We start from the raw sequence: 24,565 nt of genomic DNA on the forward strand, positions 1-24,565 counted from the left end.
GTTTTGTTTCCAACTCTTCTGCCTTCTCTGGTTTTAATTGGGAATTTCATGTTATTCAATTTTCTCCTCTTAATGCATCAGTTACACTTTTATTTAACTTTTATTGGGTTCTTTAAAGTCTGCAGTATTTACCACTAACCTAAGTCCACTTTCAAATAACACTATATTGATTTACAGGCATTGCAGGTACCCTATAATAAAGAGTATTCCTGGCCGGGCGCTGTGGCTCACGCCTGTAATCCTAGCTCTTGGGAGGCCGAGGCGGGCGGATTGCTCAAGGTCAGGAGTTCAAAACCAGCCTGAGCAAGAGCGAGACCCCGTCTCTACTATAAATAGAAAGAAATTAATTGGCCAACTGATATATATATAAAAAATTAGCCGGGCATGGTGGCGCATGCCTGTAGTCCCAGCTACTCGGGAGGCTGAGGCAGGAGGATCGCTCGAGCCCAGGAGTTTGAGGTTGCTGTGAGCTAGGCTGACGCCACGGCACTCACTCTAGCCTGGACAACAAAGTGAGACTCTGTCTCAAAAAAAAAAAAAAATAAAAAAAATAAAGAGTATTCCCAATTTCTCCCTCCTATTACCTATAATATTGCTGTCATCCACTTTACTTATCTACAGGCTACAAGCATCAATATATTGTTGCTATTATTACTTTGAACAGTTACCTATTAGATCAATTAAAAATAATCAAAGATTTGCTTCACCTTAATTTATGCCTTCTCTGACACTCTTCCTTTATGTATATCTGAATTTCTTACTGATATCATTTTCTTTGCTTCCAAAGAACTTCTTTTGACTTTTTTTTTTTTTTTTTTTTTGGTAAGGCAGGTGTACTGGTGGCAAATCCTTTTCATTTTTATTTGACCAATAAAGTATGTCTACTTTACTTTTGAAAGATAATTTTTCTGGATATAGAATTCTATGTCAGTGGCTTTTTTTCTCCTTTCAACACTTGCAATATTTTACTCTCTTCTTGATTGTTTCTCTTTCTCACTCTCGCCATCTCTCCCTCTCTCCTGCTTTCTTTTCTCCCTCCCTCCTCCCTCCCTCCTTTCGAAACTGATCGGTACCAATTGCTTGTGTGGTTTCTAATGAGTAGTCTGATGCGATTCTTATCGTTGTCCCTCTATGAGTAAGAGTAAGGTATTTTTCCTCCCTCTAGCTTCCTTCAAAATTTTACCTCTGTCTTTTATTTTGTGTAGTTAGAATATGTCTAGATATGTGTGTGCATGTGTGTGTGTGTTTGTGTATGCATATGTATGTATCGGAATTTATCCTGCTCATTGTTCTCTGAGCTTTTTGGATCTGTGGTTTGGTGTCATTAACTTTAGAAAATTCTCAGTCATCATTACCTCAAACATTTCCTCTCCCTTCTTTTTCTTTTCCTTCTGGTACTTTGATTATATACATGCTTCACCTTTTGTAATTGTCCCACAGTTTTTGGATATTCTGTTCTAATTTTTTCTCTTTTTATTTCAGTTTGGGAAATTACTATTAACATATCTTCAATCTAAGTCATTGATTTCTCAGCATGTCCACTCTACTGATGAGCCCTTCAAAGGCAATCTTCATTTCCATTATGGTGTTTTCAATGTCATTCATTTCCTTTTGATTCTTACAGTTTACATCTCTCTGCATACATTACCCATCTGTTCTTGCTTGTCTACTTTTTCCATTAGGGATCTTAACATATTAATTATAGTTATTTTACATTCCTGGTCTGATAATTCCAAAAACTTTGTCATATCTGAGTCTAATTTTGATGTTTACTTTTTTTCTTCAGGCTGTATTTTTCTCAGCCTTTAGAATGACTTGTAACTTTTTGTTGAAAGCTGCACATGATGTACTAGATAGTATATACTGAAGGAAATTGGCTTTTGGTGTGATGTTTTACATTATCCTGGCTAGAAGCTGGGCTGCGTTTAATGTTTGCCATAGCTGTAGGTGCTGGAGACTTCAGTTTCCTCTAGTTTCTTTGATTTTTTCCTTCTCCGTGTTTGGGTTTGCGTAGGAGCTCCTAATAGAGTCTGCCTTGTGGCTGAAGAAGTTGTTACGCCAGAGTCCCCTCAGTGTGGTAGTGAAGTAGTGGGGAAGAGGAGATTCTGTAATCTTATGATTAAATCTTATGTTTCTAGCGGGCTTGAGTCCTTGGGCTGTGATCTTCAGAAGTGCTTCTTAGCCTTTTTTCATCCTGCTCTTACTGAGACAGGAAGGATCTGGAGGGGCTAGAGCTGGCCAATTGCCTCTCGCCAGGTCCAATAAGACTCTAGAGTAAGTAACTTTCCCCGGAGTGCAGGCATTTGTTATAGAGAATGCTCTAGTTACTATTCCCTTCCTCCTTCCCCAATCAGGAGACTTTTCCTCCATTCTTCATTGTGAGAACATGATGAGATTACCAGAGAGTTCATGAGAATGAGAGTGTCCATCTAAGATGAGGTCCCTAGGAGGTTTTAACTCACAAGTTAGTCCACACCTCGCCTCCAGCAATTCATCAAAACTATCAATTAAAAGTGTCTACCAATTTGTTTTCAGTGGCTTCTGCTTCAGGTAAGCTAATATTGGCTGTTATTTTATGTATTTGTGTATTCGCCTGTCTCTAAATTTCAGGGTGGCAGTTTCCTTTGTGTCTTCAGTTCTCTGATGGATCTAAGAAAAGTTGTTGATTTTCAGTTTGTTGAATGATTCTTGTTGTGAGTATGGGAGTGAAGGCTCCCAAGATCTTTGTATGTCAGAGCCAAAATGAGAGTATTAATATCATTTTTATCTAACTCAAATAAATAATCAACTACAAAATGTTACAAACACTAAGATGCCATCTGCAATTCCTTAAGGAAAGCATCTTCACAGCTAGACTTACTTTCATTATGGAGTCTATGAAGTCTGAGGGAAATTGGATCCACAAAAGCTGGAGTCTAGATGTGATTGTGTGGCCTTGAATGATTGTGTGTGAAGGGTGACAATTTTTGGGTGATCTGTGATGGACCAATATATGTGATGTGTCTTGGTCAGCTGGGGCTGCAATAACAAAATACCTAACAAAATACCATAGAGTGGGCCACTTAAACAACAAACTTAATTTCTCACAGTTCTGGAGCCTGGGAAGTTAAGTGCTGGCAGCTTCTGATCTTGACCTGCAGATGGCTTCCATCCTGCTGTGCACTCACATGGCCTTTTCCTACTGGTGCAAGACCTCTCTTTCCTCTTCTGATAAGGGCACTAATTCCATCATGAGGGTCTCACTCTCATGGCCTAATCTAAACTCAGTTACCTACCAAAGTCCCCACCTCCTAATACCATCACATTGGGTGTAAGGGCTTCAACATACTCATTTTGGGAGGACACACTGAGCCCATGACATGTTTCAAGGTGAGATTGCTAATGCTAAATGTAGTGATTTTTTTCCTCAGCACTTACCGTGTTTCCCTGAAAATAAGACAGGGTCTTATATTTATTTTTCCTCAAGAAGACACCCTAGGGCTTATTTTCAGGGGATGTGTTTTTTTTTAAAGTACGGTACAACCATCTACATTTATTCAAATATAGTTAAGTCATCATCTTCTGGAACATCATCGTAACTCTCCAAACCCTGAATTCCATCCTGAATTTCTTGCGACTGTATTTCCTTTAGAACCATCAGCCCCAATCTCTCACGTGGAGCCACAGAGCTCTCACAGGGCAGATGAGAAGGGCTGCTCGTGGTCTTTCCCGCTTTACCACTCCGCAAGAAAATGCATGGGCTGTGCAGATAAGGTGCGAAGCCACGCCCATCACTAGGTCTTATTTTCAGGGTAGGGCTTACATTGTGCAAATGCTTAAAAATGCTGCTAGGGCTTATTTTATGGGTAGGTCTTATTTTCAGGGAAACACGGTACATGCCAACTCTCTTAGTCACTAAGGATGTAATCCTGAACAGGACTAAAGCTGTGTGCCGTCAGAGATTCTAGCAGGCACAGACAGAATGGGGGGAGAGAAAGCGGAGTAGATTCCATCAGAGAGCGATAACTGGTTTAAAATAAAACAGGTTACACATGCACATAGTCAGAAGGTCACAAATCACAAGTGCACAAAGCAGCAGGCAAATGCAACTCTCTTCATTCTTGTGTTCCATGGGCCTGCCCGGCCTAAGCCCCGCCCCTCTGTGGTGGTGTTTTTTTTTTTTTTTTTTTTTTTTTTTCTCCTGAGGAAGCCAGCACGCCTGCGCATCCACGCCTCCTGCGACCCGGCTCTCCACGGGCCTTCGAGCCTGCGGGCTGGGACCGGGTACTCAGTTACCGTGGCTAGCAGCTGCGCCTGCTCACTGGGAGCCTAGCGACGGCTCCCAGAAGCGTCTAGGGTGCGGTTCGCCTGATGACGGTGGCCCGTGCTTCTAGGACCCAGGCCCGGGGCTGCAAGGTTTCCCAGAGACTCGACTCCGCCGCGTTCAGGACTACATTTCCCAGGGGCCATCGCGGCGCTCTTGCACGCCCACTTCCGGAAGCGCTTTAGCCGGGCTAGCGCACTTCCGGCCCGGGGCTGAGGGGGACAGACGGGTGGGGCTGGAAGGTGCTGCTGGCTCCCAGAGTGCGGTGAGGTCGACGTCCCGCCGGCGCGTGGGGGTGGGCGTGGACGTGCGTGCGTGGCTCGGGGACCGTCTGACCGTGCGTGGTGTGGGGTACGGGACCGCCTGGGAGGAGGCGGCTGCGCGTGTGAATGGGGGTGCGCCTGTGTGAGAGGGGTCTGGGCGGCGGTAGCGCGGTGACCGTGGCTGTGCGTGTCTGCGCTGGCGTCCCAGCAGAGTGCGGAAGACGGTGTGTCTTGGAATGACCGAAGCCCCTTGTGTGACTGAGCTGGGAAGCCACCTGCAGGAGACTCAGTACCCGCCCCGCCCCCAAATCAGCCACGTCAAGGCCCTAGAGTCCTAGGAAGGTGCCCGTGCGGGGCAGCTGAGGCTAGAGCATTTCTTGTCCACCTTACATGGAGGGGGCAGAGCTCAGGACACGTCCCTGCGTCCACGAGACAGGGCGGAGCAGAGACCGTGGAGACTCATACAGAGGTAAGAGTGACGGATGGATTGGGTGCAGCTGCAAGAGTCCTCTAAGGCTGGTGTACCCAGGAGTCCAAACATCTGGAGAGTCACCTTGGCCCAGAGTGTGGAGCTGGGTTTAGAGAGGGATCTTGACTTGCCCGGGGTCACCTAACCAGATCCGCCCCGCCCCACCCAGGTCCTTAGGGTGTCACCAAGGAGCCACGTGGAGAGAACATTCCCTGTTATAACTTCTGGGTGCTCTGTTGCTCTTCAAGAAAGATCTCAGCATTTAGTTTTTTACCCATTTATTGCTGTGGGATGGGACTTGGGAAGAAGGCGAGAATCATAGCTTCATCTAGAAATGCTGAGAAATTCCAGTCTTTCTATGGCATAGTCACTTTCTAGTCAATGAAAGAAAATATTGTCATTCCTTTAATTTCTCTCCCTTCCCTCTGACCCTCCCCCATAATTAAAGAAGGGAAAGAATTGCCGCTTATAGCCATATTGTTCTTTGCTTGTTTTATTGCATGCAATAATAATAATGTTTAATAAGTGCTCACTATGTGCCAGATGCAGTTCTAAGATCTTTTGGGAGTATTAACACCAAACCTCACAACATTGGGAAGTAGGAACTACTAATACCTTATCTTCTTTTTACAGGTGAGGACACTGAAACACAGAGAGTAACAAATAACCAGTAAGTAGAAGAGCCAGGATTCAGATCCAGAATAAGCTGACCCCAGAGCTCCTCTCTGTACCAGCTGTCATGTAATCCCATCTACAATTGCCTGAGGTAAATATTCTTGACTACTTTTTGACAGTTGAAACTGACTCTGAGAAGGCTAAATAACTTAACAAGTTCATATCCCCAAACATCCACTGAGCAGGTTTTTTTCTTAAACTTTATGACTCTCACTTTTTGTTTTTTTGTTGTTTTTAAGACAGAGTCTCACTTTGTTGTCCAGGCTAGAGTGAGTACCATGGTGTCAGCCTAGCTCACAGCAACCTCAATCTCCTGGGCTCAAGCAATCCTACTGCCTCAGCCTCCCGAGTAGCTGGGACTATAGGCATGCGCCACCATGCCCGGCTAATTTTTTCTATATATATTTTTAGTTGGTCAACTAATTTCCTTCTATTTTTGGTAGAGAGGGGTCTCACTCAGGCTGGTTCTGAACTCCTGACCTCGAGCGATCCTCCTGCCTCGGCCTCCCAGAGTGCTAGGATTACAGGCGTGAGTCACGGCCCCCCGGCCAACTCTCACTTTTTATATAAAATGGAGATGCTAATATTACATACCTCATAAGATTGTCATAAGATTAAATGAGCTTGTACATACAAAGTACTAGGTATAATTCCTGTCACATAATAAATGTTCAGTAAGTATTCATTATTATCATCATTATAATAATCTCTTGAAAAGTCAGTGGAGTTTAGAGGAAAGAAACCACAGTTAATTCAAATACTGTATCCTCTTCCTGATTAAAGAAACGTGGCTCAGTGCGGTTAAGGAACTTCTTCAAAACTATAACTTGTCACAAAGCAAAATAAGAACCCGAGTCTCATGATGATTTTTGGTCTAATTATCTGCAAGCCACATGGGCTCTTTGTTGTAACAAAGGTAATACCTCTCTGTGGGGAAGATGGCATTCTCCAAGGAATTAAGTCTTATATACTCTGCACAAATCCTGGCCAGTTGCACAGGGGGCATATTTTCTGTTGTTTTCTGGTGTCTGCTTGAGCAAATAACTTGGGTGGTAGAGTCAGGCAGACATAGCTTGGTGACTGGGTTCCATTATTTAAGAGCTTCACTTCCCATAGCTTTCATAGGTAAAATAGTGACAATATCCCCTACTTTCTTTGAAGATTGGAGATTAAAAGAGAGTGTTAATATGTGCAGTGCACTCGGTACATGTCTGATATTAATAAATGGGTGGCTGAGGAGGGGGATGGGGAAACCCCAGCTCTCTCATTGCAGGTCTCCCAGTGAGTGCCTGGACTTTGGGTGGGGGCAGAGGTGGGAGGTGAGAGAGGACGGAAGGAGCCGAAGGGAAGAGAGGGTTTCTATGCTGTGACTATTAGTGGTACTTGGTCTCTCACTACTCCTTTCTCCTTCTCCAGCTCTGCCCTCTCAAAGTATAGCTGTTCTCCAAATGAAGAGCTAGGAAGAGGTGGAGGTGACAGGAATTGAACTTCTTAAAGTCATGTCCCCGGTGAGTTAGTATTTGGTAATGTATGCTTTCTTCTGAAAATTGTCTGCGTAAGAGTTCCACCCTGGGGCCTGTTTCCCATTTTCTCACTTTCTGGTGAGTGTCGGAACCGTGAGTGAGGGATAGACTCAGACAGCCTAGTGTGCTCTCAGAGATTCTTCTTCTCCCTACTCAGTGTTTATTTTTTACTGAAGAAATGACCCAGTCTGAGCCCTGCCTTGTGCTCAATCTTTTCTAACAAAGCAGAAGTATAGTCCTTGGAGAAAATTTGAAAGCTACAATGTGCTTAGTCCCTAAGTGCTAGTCCTGGTTCTCAGAAAGCTCATAATCTGTTGGAAAATGAAAAAGCAGTAAGCACTTATGTAATGTGATAAGTATATGGTGTCTTTGGATGAATTACAAAAAAAAGGTGCCCCTTCCTCTGGACTAGTGAAGCTCTGTGACAGGCCACACAATCTGGCAAGAGGAAGTCTACTGTATTTTAGCTTCTTGCTTCCTTAGGGAGGGATCCTTGTGCGGGATATAGCCTGCATAATCACATACACTGCTGAGAGGAGGAAGGGTTGGGAGGAATGCACAGAAGAAGTGATTCCTGAGTTTCATCTTGAAGGAATAGGTGGTATTCTGGCCAGAGTATGCAGAGGTTTCTCCTTCTCACTTGACCACCGAGCCATCAGCATCTTAAAAGGCCAGGGAATGTTCTGCATCCCTTTTTCTTTCTGGGATGAATACCATAATCTGTTTAATCAGCCTCTTGTAATTCCATAGGTAAATTGTTGCTATTGTTCTGCTGTTTAATAGAGAGTCTTACAGTAGTCATTCTTATAGTTGAATATTTGCCCTGATCTCTGATCATTTTCTTTGACTAAATCCCTAGTTTTTCGTTCCTTGTGGATTAGAGTTTATCAAACTGACCCTACTCTGCAATATTTTTAATTTTAATATTTTTATGACCAATAATAAAAGTTTAAGTGTTGCAGTTCATGTTCTGATTAAACTGCTAACCTGGTTTCACTAGCAAATTGATTATTTTAAGAAATTATTGAATTTGATTTATAAGCTTAGAAAATTCAATAAAAAATAACTTGGAATGAATTGTTTTCATTTTATGTCAGAGACACAACAAACAACTTAATGGCAGTAGCACCACACCTTTTCTTAGATATAATGCCAAAAAGCATACACTACCAATGGAATTTGTTTCTTGGAGCATTTAAACTTTTTAAACAAAAGCATTATTGTCATTTGCCAGAGGAAAATATTTTAAGAGTGGCAGAGTATAGTTAATAAAGGTTAATAACATTGACTCTGGAACCAGATGGCCTATGTATCAAATCTAGCTTCATTATATGCCTTAATTTCATTTACTTAATTTTAGTTTCCTCAGCCATAAAATGGGGATAATAATAGTACCCAATTTATAAAACTGTTGTAAGGATGAGTGAGTTAATCTAGTTTTAAGTATTTAGAAATATATCTAGAATATGGTCAGCACTGTATAAATATTAGCTGTGTAAGCTACTATTTGCTTATTGTTGAAAAATGACTAAGTTTTTCATATGTACAAACATATGTAAATTGAATAAGTACAATATATGTATATTTGCTTTTTATTTCCAGTAGAATAATAATTTTAAAAATAATTTACACTGAATTTGAGAGTCCTGGTTCTGGGTAAGATGGACTAAGCACACCTACCTTATTTTTCCCACTGAAAGATCTTTCCCACAGCTCTTATTAAACAAGGACAGCATGCCTGGAGCAGCAGTGCGAGCTCTCTGAAAAGTAAATACTAGCAGGCAGGATGGGGAAGAGCCCCAGATTTGAAGTACCACCAAACTGAAGTGTGTTTACCTTTTTGTCCCTCCGTTATCTCCTGGTGTGGATTCAGCATACCCTGGAGGTGTGTGTTGGCATGGACAGAAAGAGCTGGAGGAGAAGCCATCTAGCTCTGGCTCAAGGGGTGGAAAACGGATCCCCTAGCACTCAGCAGAGAAGAGGGCAGAACATTTTCTTCCAGTGTGCAATGGCTCCCTCCTATAATCCCAGCACTTTGGGAGGCTAAAGCAGGATTGCTTGAGGCCAGGAGTTCAAGACCAGCCTGGGAAACATGGCGTGACCCTGTTTCTACAAAAAATTTTTTAGAAGTTAGCCAACTTTGGTGGTGTGTGCCTGTAGTCCCACCTACTTGGAAGGCTGAGGCAGGAAGATCACTTGAACCCAAGTGTTAGAGGTTACATTGAGCTAAAATCATACCACTGCATTCCATCCTCACAATAGAGTGAGTCTGTCTCTAAAAAAAATAAAAAATAAATTTTTTATTTTATGTTTTCTTGTGTCTTGGTAGTAGAAATGGGGGATCTGCAAAAGTCTGACACTCTGAGGGAAGAAAAATTTCCTCTCTGATCAGAAAAGCTATATTCCCAAGAGGGTGGGGTAAACCCTCTTTGCTTTTTTCTGTTTTTGTCCTCTCCCTGCTTGGCCCCAGGGTTGGGTACAGTCATGGGAAATACACAGTGGAATGGAACGAATAAGCCCCAGTTATTTGGCTAGAGGATGGACAAAGGGAGTCTAGAGAAAATGAAAGTTACTGGAAAGATTCAAGAGAAGGATGGGTTTTGTTTTGTTTGTTTGTTTTGTTTTGTTCTTTGAGACAGAGTCTCGCTTTGTTGCCCAGGCTAGAATAAGTGCCATGGCGTCAGCCAAGCTCACAGCAAACTCAAACTCCTGGGCTCCAGCGATCCTGCTGCCTCAGCCTCCCGAGTAGCTGGGACTACAGGCATGTGCCACCATGCCTGGCTAATTTTTTCTGTATATATCAGTTGGCCAATTAATTTTTTTCTATTTATAATAGAGACGGGGTCTTGCTCTTGCTCAGGCTGGTTTTGAACTCCTGACCTCAAGCAATCTGCCCACCTTGGCCTCCCAGAGTGCTAGGATTACAGGTGTGAGCCACCGTGCCCGGCCGAGGGAGGGGTTTTTGAAATCAATCATGTAACATTGTTTGTGAACTCTTGGGCTTGCTCTGAGCTGCTCATGCGTGTGTCTGACCCCAAGGAGCATATTAGCCTTTGAGAAGTGAACGCAAGTGTAGACCACTGTCCTGGTCTCAGGTTGGCTACTGCTGATGCACAAGTAGAACAGGGACAAATATCGCTGCACAGGTTTTGGAAATGGAACTGATGTTGAAATACGGCTCACAAAAGGCTGGCTGGAATTTTCAGTCTAAACAAAATATCAGTATTCTCCTTAGGATTTAAACAAGACATAGAGTTTCATAACATAATACCCAAAATGTCCAGGATCCAATCCAAAGTTACTCAGTGAGGAAAAACCACGAAAATCTCAATTCACAGAGGAAAAGACAGCAAATACTAGCATTGATATAACACAAATGTTGAAATTATCTGATAAAGATTTTAAAGCAGCTATTAATTATAAAATGCTCCAAGTAAAGTTGAACACTCTTGAAACAATGGAAAAACAGAAAATCTCAGCAAAGAAATAGAAAATATAAACAAGATTGGAAAAATATAACCAAAATAAACTCACAGGATGGGCTTAATTGGAGAATAGAGAAGACAGAGGAATGAGTTAGTGAACTTGAAGATAATTAGAAATTATCTAATATGAACAACAGAAGAAAAGATTAAACAAAGCCTCAGGGCTCTCTGGTATGATACCAAAACATCTGACATGTGTATCACTGGAATTCCAAAAGGAGAGGAGAAAGCAGAGTGTAAAAAAAAAAAAAAATTGAAGATATCATGATTAAAAATTTTCCAACTTTAGTGAAAGTTATAAACCTTTGGATCCAAGAAGCTCAGCAAACCCCAGCGTGATAAACTCAAAGGAATCCCTGCCTGGAAACTTGATAACCAACCTGCTGAAAACTAAAGACAAAATAGCTTAAAAAGCAGCCAGAGAATAATTACGCATAACATAGGGCAACAGAGATTTGAATGACTATGGATTTCTTATCAGAAATCATGGAAGCTTCCAAAGGAAGTAGAACAAATTTTTATAAGTGCTCAAAGAAAAGAACTGTCAACCCAGAATTCTATGTCCAGTGAAAATAGACTTTGGGAATGAAAGTGAAATAAAGTTTCTTATATGAAAGAAACTAAGAGTATTTATTGCTAGAATTCTAAAAGAATTGCTAAGGGAAGGTCTTCAGATAGAAATTATACCAGAAGGGAACTTGGAGCATCAAGTTGAAGGAAGTGCAACAGAAATAGTTAATATTGTTTGTAAATACAATAGACTGTTCTCTCAAGTTCTGTAAAATATCTTCAATGGTTGAAAACAAAACTAATAGCCTAGACTTATTGAACAGAACAGTATTTGAACATAGGTAGTCTGGATTCTAGAGACCATGTCTTTTTTTAACTACTGTAGTATATTGCAGTTAGATAAAATAAACTTTTATTCAAGTATTAGACCAAAGGTTTCACCTATTCTTCTTGGGCTCTTCTTCCTCTTTCCCTTTTCCTTCCTTTCTTCTTCACTATCATGGACAACAACTGTTGAGCAGTTACTTTGTGCCAGGTCCTTTATGCCTGTTTCTTTAATTCTCACAGTGCTACTGTGAGGTACGTACTAAAATTATTCCCATTTTTTGGATGGGAAAACTGAAGCACAAGGGAGTTAATTAACTTGGCTGAGATCACTCATCTAGTCCGTACCAGAGTCTGAATTCTTTAGTGTAATCAGACCTTTTTTCTAGTTTCATTCAAGACTGGTATTTATTTAAGACTATTTTATCTAGATAGAAGGAAAGTCACAAAATAAGTAGAAAATTTGTCAGCAATCATGTAGTGGATGACCTTGCTGGTTGGTTAGGAAAGCAGCTTATGTAAGAAAGCACAGATTGTTCAACATGTGCTCATATCACATGATTCTTCTAATACTTCTCAGGAAATGATCAAAAAACAACTTTTCAAATGTGTTCTTCTCTCCTAATACAAAATATTTTTATTTCAAAAGAAAAGAGTATTGCTAGGTTTTTTTTTCTTTCATTTTTTAGGCACACCTCTTAACATCTCAAGAGCACTAAGATTTCTTAGAAACTACTGTGGAGATTGAAATCATATTCATCAGGTCAGCATCTTTCCTTGCAACTTTCCTTAACATCCCAGAGCTCTTTAATTTCTTCACATAGAGAAGTGATTAAGCTCCTAACATAAAAATTACATGATTTAGCACTTGATTAAATCCTGTTTTGAATGTAATCAACATTTTTTCACATGAGAATGTATTCTTAACAACATAGAAGTATAAATGTTTGAAGAGCAGAGAGTATCTCTTATTTTTTCTTTTTCATAATATGTATTATATAGCTAGGTAGAGAAGTTGTCCATAACTACCTGACCTGGATCATTTAGAGCCTCGGTGCAGTTACTTAAGCACAATGTTTTTATCCCAAAGTAAGAACAGGATAGCTCTTTACACCCCACGGCCACATTGGGACACAAACACTGAGAAAATTATATTTGTGTCATTTTAGGGTTTGGTGACTTTCACAGATGTGGCCATAGACTTCTCCGAAGATGAGTGGCAGTGGCTGAATCTTGCTCAGAGAAGTTTGTATAGGAAGGTGATGTTGGAAAACTACAGGAATCTGGTTTCAGTAGGTAAGAGTATCTTCTTTCTTCCACCTCTCCATGATTCAGTGGTCTTTTATGCCTTTATCAGCATTTTCCTAGAAAATGGTCTTGAGACAATTTGGACTGAATCATAGCTCTGAATTACTAACAGCTTAACCAATTTTTATATCTTTTTATATATATATATTCAGGTCTTTGTATTTCTAAGCCAGATGTGATCTCCTTATTGGAGCAAGAGAAAGAGCCCTGGGTGATGAAAGGAAAGATTACTGGAGGCCTGTGCCCAGGTGAGTGCAAGATACCAAGAGATGGAGAAACTATTTTCAAGATGTTCTTCTCTCTGATATTTGTTGTAAAACACTTCTCACGCTCACTTCCTAATTGAAACTTGTTCTAATACCGGTTTTTGAATGTTTCTTTTCTTCCCCACTGGTATGATGTGCCTCCTTTACCTTTACTCATTTCTGATACATACCAGGGTCTATTTCTGAACTCTTGTGCCACTGATCCTTACCTAGTTCTGCTCAAGTACCATATTGTGGTAATCATCCCTGATTTTTTTTTTTTTTTTGAGACAGAGTCTCGCTTTGTTGCCCAGGCTAGAGTGAGTGCCACAGCCAGCCTAGCTCACCACAACCTCAAATTCCTGGGCTCAAGCAATCCTGCCTCAGCCTCCCAAGTAGCTGGGATTACAGGCATGTGCCACCATGCCTGGCTAATTTTTTCTATATATATATATATTAGTTGGCCAATTAATTTCTTTCTATTTATAGTAGAGACAGGGTCTTGCTTTTGCTCAGGCTGGTTTCAAACTCCTGACCTTGAGCAATCCGCCTGCCTCTAAGAGTGTTAGGATTACAGGCGTGAGCCACTGTGTCTGGCCAGCATCCCTGATTTTAAGCATTTCTGAATTCTTTAGACAAATTTATGTTTAGTTTTTGAACTGGTTTAAATGTTTTCCTTTCTTTAAAAGGTGAGTTTATTGTGTTAATATATATTGCAGCTATGTTCTTCTCTTTGCCCTTAAATGTTTTTATCTTTTTGTGTTTCATTTGTTATTTATTTATTTATGAATGAGACAGGGTTCTACTCTGTTGCCCAGGCTGGAGTGCAGTGGCCCAGTCATACATAGCTCACTGTAACTTCAAACTCTTGGGCTCAAGGGATCCTCCAATGTCAGCCTTCTGAGTAGCTAGGATACACCACTATGCCTGGCTAATTTTTAATTTTTGTAGCAACAGGATCTCACTATGTTGCTGGTCTTGAACTCCTGGTCACAAAGTGATCCTTCCACCACCTCAGCCTCCTAAAGCACTGGGATTACAGGTGTTAGCCACTGTGCCTGTCCTGTTATTTATTCTTCCTTTGATGTTTAGTATGTCTGTTTTTCCTCTTTTTCCCCTTTACACCACCTCAGCCCTTGAATTGGGAAGGATTTTAGTTCTATAGATTGTTACCTTTATTTATGTCTTTATTTTTTTTAATCTGTATTTTGAAATTCATCCACTTGAAATTCAAAACTTCATCTTTTGATACCCATAGGAAAGATGAAGAGATTAGTTCACAAATATTACCTTCTTCCCATATGTCCATCATTTCTCCACTTAAATTGTACTCAGTGGAATTTGGGGCTTAGTTTATGTTATTCACAATTTTTTTTCTTATTTCCCTATTTTGCTTCAGAGCTATTTTTCTGGTTTAGAAAGCTAGATAAGAGACTGTGGATATATATTGCAAGGAAATGAGCCTCAAATGAGATGGTCACAGTTTATTTTGTGGCTTGCGGGTTGGCCTTTTCCTGCTTTCATTTCCTAGAGTTTCAAGAAGAGTATTTTTCGTAGGTTACTGTAGCCCTAACTATGTACAGTAATAAATATATAAACTGTCAGGGCAAATGAGAGAAAACAAAAAAGAAACAATGGTAACCACAGATGCATAACTTAAAATAGATGATATTCTAGGAGAATATGAAAATATACATTAGCATAACTGACACCAGAGGAGGCAAAAAATTTAAATAGACTGGTTATCCTGAAAGAAATATAGAAAGTTGTGTATGAACTGCCTCCCCCAATAAAAGAAGCCACATCCCCAAATAGTTTTACAAATCAATTCGATGTAAAACCTTAAGGAAAAATATTACCAGCATTATTTAAATTATTCCAGGATAAAGAATAAAAAGTACAGTTTAAATTTTTTTGTTTATGAACATAGTATATAATACTTGATACTAAAATCAAAATAGGGCTGGACGCGGTGGCTCACGCCTGTAATCCTAGCACTCTTGGAGGCCGAGATGGTCAGATTGCTCAAGGTCAGGAGTTCGAAACCAGCCCGAGCAAGAGGGAGACCCCATCTTTACTATAAATAGAAAGAAATTAATTGGCCAACTAATACATATATAGAAAAAATTAGCCGGGCATGGTGGCGCATGCCTGTAGTCCCAGCTACTTGGGAGGCTAAGGCAGGAGGATTGCTTGAACTCAGGAGTTTGAGGTTGCTGTGAGCTAGGCTGATGCCACAGCACTCACTCTAGCCTGGGCAACAAGGTGAGACTCTGTCTCAAAAAAAAAAAAGAAAAAATCAAAATAGTACCAAAAAAGGAAATTACAAATCCCAATTATCCATGTTGATGGAAAATCTTAAAAGATCATATTGAAATAATACATTATAACCAGTGAAGGTTTATTCCAAGAATGAAAGGATGATTGCATCGCCTATTATTACCTAAAAACTGTTAAAAACATGTTAAGCCAGGCACAGTGGTATGCCCTTGTAGTCCCAGCTACTTGGGAGGCTGAGGTGGGAGAATTGCTTGAGCCCAGGAGTTCAAGGCCCACCTACACAGCATAGTAAGACCCTGACTCAAAAAAAAAAAAAAATATATGTGCCTTTTGTGGGCCTCAGTAACTGTTTGATTCACATGGTTTCATTTTTGAGGTTTCCATTCTTCTAGCATTTAATAAAGGAGACATTTGCTTTCTTAATATCTTTCAGACTTGGAGTATGTGTGGGTGACTAAGGAATTATCTCTAAACCAGGATGTTTATGAAGAAAAATTACCCCATGCAATAATAATGGAAACACTTACAAGCTATGACCTTGAATGTTCCACTTTAGGGGAAAACTGGAAATGTCAAGACCTGTCTGAGAGGGAGCCGGTAAGTCAGAGGACCCACATTAGGCAACAGATAATAACTCGTATAGATAGCCTTACTGAGAAAAGAGACTACTCTAACAAGTCTGAGACAGTTTTTCATCTGAATACATTATCTTATATAAAGCAGGTTTTTCCCATGGAAAAGAGGATATATAATTTTGATTCAGGTAAGAAAAGCTCAAAAACATATTCAATTGTAAAAAAACACAAGCAAGTCTATGGAGAAAAGAAACTTTTAAAATGTAATGACTGTGAGAAAATGTTCAGCAAAATTTCAACCCTTACTCTTCATCAAAGAATTCATACTGGAGAGAAACCCTATGAATGTATTGAATGTGGAAAGGCCTTTAGCCAGAGTGCCCACCTTGCTCAACATCAGAGAATACACACAGGGGAAAAACCCTTTGAATGTATTGAATGTGGGAAGACTTTCAGCCAGAATGCTCATCTTATTCAACATCAGAGAGTTCATACTGGGGAAAAACCTTATCAATGTAAGCAGTGTAATAAAGCCTTCAGCCAGCTTGCACACCTTGCTCAACATCAGAGGGTTCACACTGGAGAGAAGCCCTATGAATGTATTGAGTGTGGGAAGGCTTTTAGTGATTGCTCATCCCTAGCTCATCATCGAAGGATTCACACTGGGAAAAGACCTTATGAATGTATTGACTGTGGGAAAGCATTCAGGCAGAACGCTTCTCTGATACGTCATCGACGATATTATCATACTGGAGAGAAACCCTTTGACTGTGTTGATTGTGGGAAGGCTTTCACTGATCACATAGGACTTACTCAACATAAGAGAATTCATACTGGAGAGAGACCTTACAAATGTAATGTGTGTGGGAAGGCCTTTAGCCATGGCTCATCCCTGACAGTACATCAGAGAGTTCATACAGGAGAGAAACCTTATGAATGTGATATCTGTGAGAAAGCTTTTAGCCACCGTGGCTCCCTTACTCTTCATCAAAGAGTTCATACCGGAGAGAAACCCTATGAATGTAAGGAATGTGGGAAAGCTTTCCGGCAGAGCACACACCTTGCTCATCATCAGCGGATTCATACTGGAGAGAAACCTTACGAATGTAAGGAATGCGGCAAAACTTTCAGCCAAAATGCACACCTTGTGCAACATCAGAAAATACATACTGGAGAGAAACCTTATGAATGTAAGGAATGTGGTAAGGCCTTCAGTCAGATTGCACACCTGGTTCAACACCAGAGAGGTCATAGTGGTGAGAAGCCTTATGAATGTATTGAATGTGGGAAGGCCTTTAGTTACAGCTCATATCTTGTTCAGCATCAGAGACTCCACACTGGCAAAAGACCATATGAATGTCTTGAATGTGGGAAGGCATTCAGGCAGAAAGCATCTCTGATTTGTCATCAAAGATGTCATACTGGTGAGAAACCTTATGAATGTAATGTTTGTCGGAAGGCCTTTAGCCATCGTAAATCTCTTACTCTCCATCAGAGAATTCATACAGGAGAGAAGCCTTACGAGTGTAAGGAGTGTAGCAAAGCTTTCAGCCAGATTGCCCATCTTACACTGCATAAGAGAATTCATACTGGAGAAAGACCCTATGAATGTAAAGAATGTGGAAAAGCCTTCAGGCAGAGTGTACATCTTGCTCATCATCAGCGAATTCATACTGGAGAGTCATCCTCAATTGTTCCCTCCTCCTCACTCCCATACCACCAAGTCTTATAGATTCATTATTTTAAATGCCTCTAGAATCCATTTACTTTTTTCCAGCCTATGTGTCCTATTCACCATAGTCCATAAAGCAACTATCTTAATTTGCTTTTTGCAATTCTATAATTGTTGTCCCTCTTGCTTCTCTCAAGTACATTTTTAACATTTAGCAGCCTCTTTTAAAAATAAAAACGTATATTCATGTTACTATCCCATTTGAAAAATATATTAACTAATCCATTTCAAGGGTTTAGCACAAAATTCCTGGCATATAGTTAGTGCTAAATAAATGCTAGCCATTAAGGTAAATGTTTCTCTATGAATTGTCATATTAAAGTGCAGGTATTAATAAAATTAACAATTAGGTAAAACCTACAAATTTTAGAGCAAACAGAAGACTCTGAACAAACTCAGAATTGAAAATTTTGTGATGCACAAGGGAACATGGTAGCCTACCACTCCCTATGTAAGAATATAAGGACATGTGGCATTACTGATGAGGAGCTCTCACTTCATCTGACACCTAGAGTAAGCCAATTAGGACAAAAGCATTTGTTAAAATGTAGGACTAGCCAGGGGATAGTATTATTAATGAAAACAAAATTAACTAAGAAGCTAAAAACGTTGAATAGATTAATAGCCATGAAATAAACCAAAAGGTATAGTTCAGTATTTTAACCTTTAGAAAACAATACAATTCCTGTGGCGTTTAAATTGTTCTAGAGTATAAAATAAGATGCGCTAAAACTTCCCATCTTGTTCTACGAGATTGACAAGACATGTAAAAACAGAAAAATATATACACTATGATTAGCTTATAAACTTATTTTTTAAACATTACAGAATAGGAAGGCTAGACATATATCTGTATAGAAAGACTCAATCTGGTAAAGATATTTTTCCCTAAGTTAAATTTGTAAATACATAGATATTCCAGTAAAAACCCAATGTGTTTTTTTATTGATAAGCTGATTCTGATGATCTATAGAATTATGATTTTAGCAAGGAATGTAGTTTACATTGAGAATGTAGTACTCATTCACTTAATATTAGTTCGGCATTTGCTAATGTGCCAGGCACTGTTTTATGTTCTGGGGATACAGAACTACAAAATGGACAAAAATTTTTGCCTTCACAGATCTAGTAGGAGAAGACAATTATATACATATTATGTGATAAGTATATATGTTCCATATAGAGAAGTGATACTAAAGAAGCTAGGGAGTGCTGAGTGGGGGTACCTTACTATCCCCAGAACATATGAACATTAGAGGCAGAGGACGAGGGAAAAATAGAGGTAACTGTCAGACAAAAAGGGCACAATGAGAATAGTCATGATAGTTCTAAGGCAGATGTTTATGATGCTTTCAGTGAAGGAAGGGAGACTTGATGGTTTAACAAGGATTGTGAGTGTTCTGTTTGTGCTTATAAATATTGATTTAGTAGAGGCTAGTGGAAGGATATGTTTTGGGGCTTTTGTTTTTTTAAGTAACAGCTTTATTGAGATATAATTCACATACCATAAAGTTCTAGAGAAGGCCACCGATTTCCTATCCTCTGTGCCTCTGTCAGCAGAAATGAAGGGGAATCCCTGAAGTTCCACGTAAAGTGTGAAATGTTAATGGCTCTTAGTATGTTCATAGAGTTGTGCAACCATCACCACACTCAATTTCAGAACATTTTCATCACCCCAAAAAGAAATCCCATGTCCTTCAGTAGCCTGGAGGGGCACTTTTTTTCCTGGTACATGCAGAGCTCTTGGGTTTCCTGTTGAGTGCTGCCTGTGCATATAGGAGGGCCAGATGAGGGGAGCTCTTATCCAGAGCACATGACTACTAGAAAATGGCACTTTCAGGCTCCCTCTTCACTTCTGCTGATGGAGGCATAGAGGCTTTGGGATGGACAATCTTATCCAGAGCATATTTCAGACTCCTCTTATATATGACAAAAAGGCATTTTCATTGCAGTGGGGAAAAGATGGTTGGATCAAATGCAATTGGGACACTTAGCTCACTAGAAAAACATAGATTTTTTAATGTATTTTTCTTGAAAAGAACAAAAAATGCCATAAGCAATGTGGAAACACAATGACAAGCTAGAAAAATGTATTTGCAATACAAATTACAAAGGGTTAGTTTCCTTGCCATATCAAGAGCTATTGGTGTTTTGGGTAGATGCCCAGTAACGGGATTGCTGGATCAAATGGCAGATCTACTTGTATCTCTTTGAGGTATCTCTATATTGCTTTCCACAGAGGTTGTACTAGTTTGCATTCCCACCAGCAGTGTACGAGTGTTCCTATCTCTCCACATCCACGCCAACATTTATGGTTTTGGGACTTTTTGATAAAGGCCATTCTCACTGGGGCTAAGTGATTTCTCATTGTTGTTTTGATTTGCATTTCCCTGATGATTAAAGATGTTGAGCATTTTTACATATGTATGTTGCCCATTATTCTGTCTTCTTTTGAAAAGTTTCTGTTTATGTCCTTTGCCCACTTTTTGATGGGGTTGCTTGATTTTTTTCTTGCTGATTTCCAAGAGTTCTATAGAGATTCTCCTTATCAGTCCTTTATCAGATGTGTAGCATGCGAATATTTTCTCCCATTCTGTAGGTTGTCTGTCTGTTCTTGTGACAGTTTCTTTGGCTGTGCAGAAGCTTTTTAATTTGATCAGGTCTTATTTATTTTTGTTGTTGCTGTGCTTGCCTTTGAGGTCTTCTTCATAAATTCTTGGCCTAGGCCAACGTCTAGAAGAGTATTTCCAAAGTTTTAGCCTAGAATTCTTATACTTTCACACCTTAGGTTTAAGCCTGTTATCCACCATGAGCTGATTTTTGTGAGAGGTGAAAGGTGTGGATCCTGTTTCAGTCTTCTACATGTGGCTATCCAGCTTTCCCAGTACCGTTTATTGAATAAGGATTCTTTTCCCCAGTGTATGTTTTTGTTTGCTTTTTCAAAGATCAGAGGGCTATATGAGGATGGTTTTATATCTTAGTTCTCAGTTCTGTTCCATTGGTCAATGTCTTTGTTCTTGTGCCAGTACCATGCTGTTTTAGTTACTATAGCCTTGTTATATTTTGAAGTCTGGTAAATTGATGCCTCCCATTTTGTTCTTTTTGACTAGGATTGCTTTTGCTATATGGGGTCTTCTCTGGGTCCATACGAAGCATAAAATTTTCTATATCTGTGAAAAATGATGATGGTATTTTGATAGGGATTGCATTGAATGTGTAGATCACTTTGGGCAGTATAGACATTTTAACAATGTTGATTCTGCTGACCTATGAGCATGGTATGGTTTTCCACCTGTTTACATCGTCTGCTATTTCCTTCCTCAGTGTTTCATAGTTCTCCCTGTAGAGATCTTTTGCCTCCTTAGTTAAATATATTCCTAGGTACTTTATTGTCTTTGTTGCTATTGTGAGGGGTATTGAGTCTTTGATTTGGTTCTCAGTTTGACTGTTATTGACATATATGAATACCTCTGATTTGTGTGTATTGATTTTGTATCCTGAGACTTTACTGAATTCATTTATCAATTCCAGGAGTCTCTTGGTTGAATCCTTGGGGTTTTCTAGGTATAATATCATATCCTCAGCAAAGAGTGAGAGTTTGATCTCTTCTGCCCCCATTTAGATGCCCTTAATTCCCTCTCTTGTCTAATTGACACCTGCAATTGAATGTTTATAGCAGCACAGGTCATAATTGCAAAGATGTGGAAACAGCCCAAGTCCCCATCAATACATAAATGGATTAATAAAATGTGGTATATGTATACCATGGAGTACTATTCAGCTACAGGAAACAATGGTGATATTGCACCTCTTTTATTATTCTGGATAGAGCTAGAACCCATTCTAAGTGAATTATCCCAAGAATGGGAAAATAAGCACCACATGTACTCACCATCAAATTGGTTTTAGCTGATCAACATCTAATTAGTAATAACACTTATTGGGTATCGGGAAGATGGGAGGGAGGGAGGAGATGATGTGTATATACATACATAATGAGTGTGATGTGCACCATCTGGGGGATGGACACGCTTGAAGCTCTGACTTGAGTGAAGCAGGGGGGACCAGGGCAATATGCGTAACCTAAATGTTTGTACCCCCATAATTTGCTGAAAATTAAAACAACAGTCATAGATATTTTACAGTATTTTTATATCTGTTTGCCTAATTAAATTAAATTAACCATTGGAAACAACCTAAAACAATATAATGCCTAATTTTTAAGACTGGGTGTAATTCTTTTCAATTTCTATGAGGATATCACTAGTAATAATAATTAGGCAAATATATATAAAAATTCTGAATAAGTGAATGACAATAAATCATGGGATGCAGTTAATAGTAACTATACTAAGAGATACATTTAAACCCTTTAATCCTAGAATCTGTAAACATGTAACAAATATATAACTAATTGTTCTTCTTGATGCAAATTTGATTAACAACCATTTTATAATCCTTGAAGTAAGCCTTTGATGTCTTACATCTGAACTTAATAATAACTATAATTATACCTTGGGAATTATTTGACTCCTTGGATTTCAAACCCAAAAGAAAAATGGAGGGGAAAAATGGCATTCTATTCAATAAGCAAGTGAAAAATAAAAATAATTCTCTGAAAAAAAAGCTATTAAACTTTAATAAGAAAAATTTCTAAAATTTACTTAAATAAAGGGGAAAAGATTAGTTCACCACAAAATAAAAATAGTAAGTTTTCAAATTCATGTATGAGAAAAGAAATGCAAATTAATATACAATATACCTTTTCAACTGTCAAGTTGACAAAGATCAAAAAGGCTGATAGACATTTTAACAAGACATGAAAAAAAGGTGCTCCTTGAATTACTTGTAGGATTGCAAAATAGCACAACCTCTCTAGATGGCCTCTTGATGATCACTATCAATGTCTAAAATGTACAGCTTGGATTCAGCAATTCTGCCTTTAAGAACTTATCCTATATGTGTTCAAAGATGTATTCAAGAGCATTCACTGCAGCATCATAGCTCCAATGTGGTCAGAAATAACTGTAAACTATTAATAGAAAAGATTGTTGAATATATTAAAGCACATTCACACAATAGGACACTCTGTAGCAATTTTTAAAACTGGGCTAGGTCTGTATGTGTTAGCATGGAACAACTGTCAAGACATATCATGGAATTTTAAAAAGGAAGTTGCTTAGTACGTAATGTGCATAGTATATCACTACCTGTGTAAAAAAGAAGGGAGAGACACATATGTCTATGTATGCACAGGCTACTTTTGGAAAATACAGAAGAAACTAGAAATGGTGGCTATTGGGAGAGAAGATAGTAGATTGGTAGTGGTGGGGGGTGGTGAGTAGAGTTTTGTGTTTTTACCCTACATACTACATTATTCTGATTTTTTAAAAATATGTGTATCGGACTTTTCCAACAAAGTATTTCAAAAGTTTAAATGTAAGCTTTTAATCTGTACACACAGAAACATCCACAAACATATGGAAATAGCTTTTATTTATTTATTTTTTTTTATTTTATTTTATTTTTTTTTTTGAGACAGAGTCTCACTTTGTTGCCCAGGCTAGAGTGAGTGCCGTGGCGTCAGCCTGGCTCACAGCAACCTCAATCTCCTGGGCTCAGCGATCCTACTGCCTCAGCCTCCCGAGTAGCTGGGACTACAGGCATGCGCCGCCATGCCCGGCTAATTTTTTGTATATATATTTTTAGTTGGTCAATTAATTTCTTTCTATTTTTGGTAGAGACGGGGTCTCGCTCAGGCTGGTTTCGAACTCCTGACCTTGAGCGATCCGCCCGCCTCGGCCTCCCAAAGTGCTAGGATTACAGGCGTGAGCCACCGCGCCCGGCCTGGAAATAGCTTTTAAAAAAAATTTGTGTTGAAATACATGCACACTATCAACGAAACTTCAGGCATTTCTAGAAAGTATATGGAGGAAAATGAAAGATGATTCATATTCCCACTATTCGTAATAGCTTCACTAACAGTCTTGCATTGCTATTTGTCAAGGCTTTGTTCATATGTGTGTGCACACACATAGGTGCCTGCATATGTGCATTGACTCCCATCTTGGTATGTAGGCCCAGGGACCACATCCGAAGTGAGAATCACTAAACATAAAGTGCTTTGGTTGCTTCTCAACTAGTCTTACCAGAAGACATCCAAGGCAGATTTTGTAATGCCAAGTTCTAGGAAAACCAGCACCTTATCGAAGGCTTCAGGATGGTTATTGCCTAGAACAACTATCAGGAGACACCAAAAATTAAGATGTTCACTAGAATGTGAGCTCCCAAGGGCACATGTATCTTTTGTCCTATCATTCATTTTATTATTCATTTTAGTATCCCTCCTGCTTATAAAAATACATGGCACAGCAGACACTCAGCGTTTCTTACATGAATAGGCTCACCTTAGATGTCTTCTACTCTGTAGTTCCTCGCAAATGCAAAGACAAACTCCATGGCATTCACGGAAGTGGGAAGGTTGTTCATCCTGAAATGGACAGACCAAAGCCTGCTCAGTATCTTTACCTGCTACCCCCATTAGGGTTACATGTTGCTGTCTACAAATGTTTGTGACAGCAAGATACAAATGTCTACCTAGAAGCAAGTTACTTCCCTTGTGGTTGGTGCTAGTGACAGACTCCTCACTGAGTATCTAGAAGAGGGCCTAGAGCACCCCCATTACAGATGCCAAACCAGGGATGTTCAAAATACTCTTCCTGACACGTAGTAAATGAAAACCAGCCTATGCAAAACGATGTTTCTTAAAGAATCCAGTGACCTGATCACCAGTGAGATACCACTTTCTCAAACCTTCTAGGATTTCATTGTCAATTATTTGTGTATGTACCTGGGGAGAGCAGCAATACTTCT

The 24,565-nt window shown here is 39.6% G+C and overlaps 1 protein-coding gene and 1 long non-coding RNA gene across 8 annotated transcripts in view; one reads left to right on the plus strand and one right to left on the minus strand.

The window, feature by feature from the left end:
- LOC142861119 (uncharacterized) overlaps positions 1-24,565 on the minus strand; it is a 41,712-nt gene that overhangs the window by 5,233 nt on the left and 11,914 nt on the right. Inside the window, exons 4-5 of one of the 4 annotated variants that reach the window (XR_012912495.1) lie at positions 24,100-24,182; positions 19,688-20,862 (exon numbers count right to left, since the gene is read on the minus strand). This is a non-coding gene — a long non-coding RNA (uncharacterized LOC142861119). Of the gene's footprint in view, positions 1-19,687; positions 24,183-24,565 lie in introns of those variants that run through there. The other 3 variants (XR_012912493.1, XR_012912494.1, XR_012912492.1) reach the window with 3 other exon arrangements.
- On the plus strand, positions 4,231-23,188 carry ZNF470 (zinc finger protein 470). 4 transcript variants are annotated; one of them, XM_012757775.3, is made up of 7 exons: positions 4,231-4,568; positions 4,778-5,035; positions 5,669-5,801; positions 7,127-7,218; positions 12,722-12,848; positions 13,013-13,108; positions 15,819-17,786. In XM_012757775.3, the coding sequence occupies exons 4-7, from the start codon at positions 7,210-7,212 to the stop codon at positions 17,690-17,692; spliced, it is 2,106 nt and encodes a 701-aa protein (XP_012613229.1). In that variant the 5' UTR covers positions 4,231-4,568; positions 4,778-5,035; positions 5,669-5,801; positions 7,127-7,209; the 3' UTR covers positions 17,693-17,786. The 4 variants fall into 4 exon arrangements, with proteins under 4 accessions (XP_012613229.1, XP_012613231.1, XP_012613233.1 ...); XM_012757777.3 differs by having other exon boundaries at positions 4,963-5,035; XM_012757779.2 differs by lacking the exon at positions 4,231-4,568 and adding an exon at positions 12,242-12,315 and having other exon boundaries at positions 4,575-5,035.

Source organism: Microcebus murinus, chromosome 16 (assembly GCF_040939455.1).
Source record: "Microcebus murinus isolate Inina chromosome 16, M.murinus_Inina_mat1.0, whole genome shotgun sequence".
Taxonomy (NCBI): domain Eukaryota; kingdom Metazoa; phylum Chordata; class Mammalia; order Primates; family Cheirogaleidae; genus Microcebus; species Microcebus murinus.

Coding starts and splice junctions, on each gene's coding strand:
- ZNF470 (XM_012757775.3), top strand. Junction 12,849..13,012: donor CAGGAATCTGGTTTCAGTAG/GTAAGAGTATCT, acceptor ATATATATTCAG/GTCTTTGTATTTCTAAGCCA. Junction 13,109..15,818: donor TACTGGAGGCCTGTGCCCAG/GTGAGTGCAAGA, acceptor AATATCTTTCAG/ACTTGGAGTATGTGTGGGTG.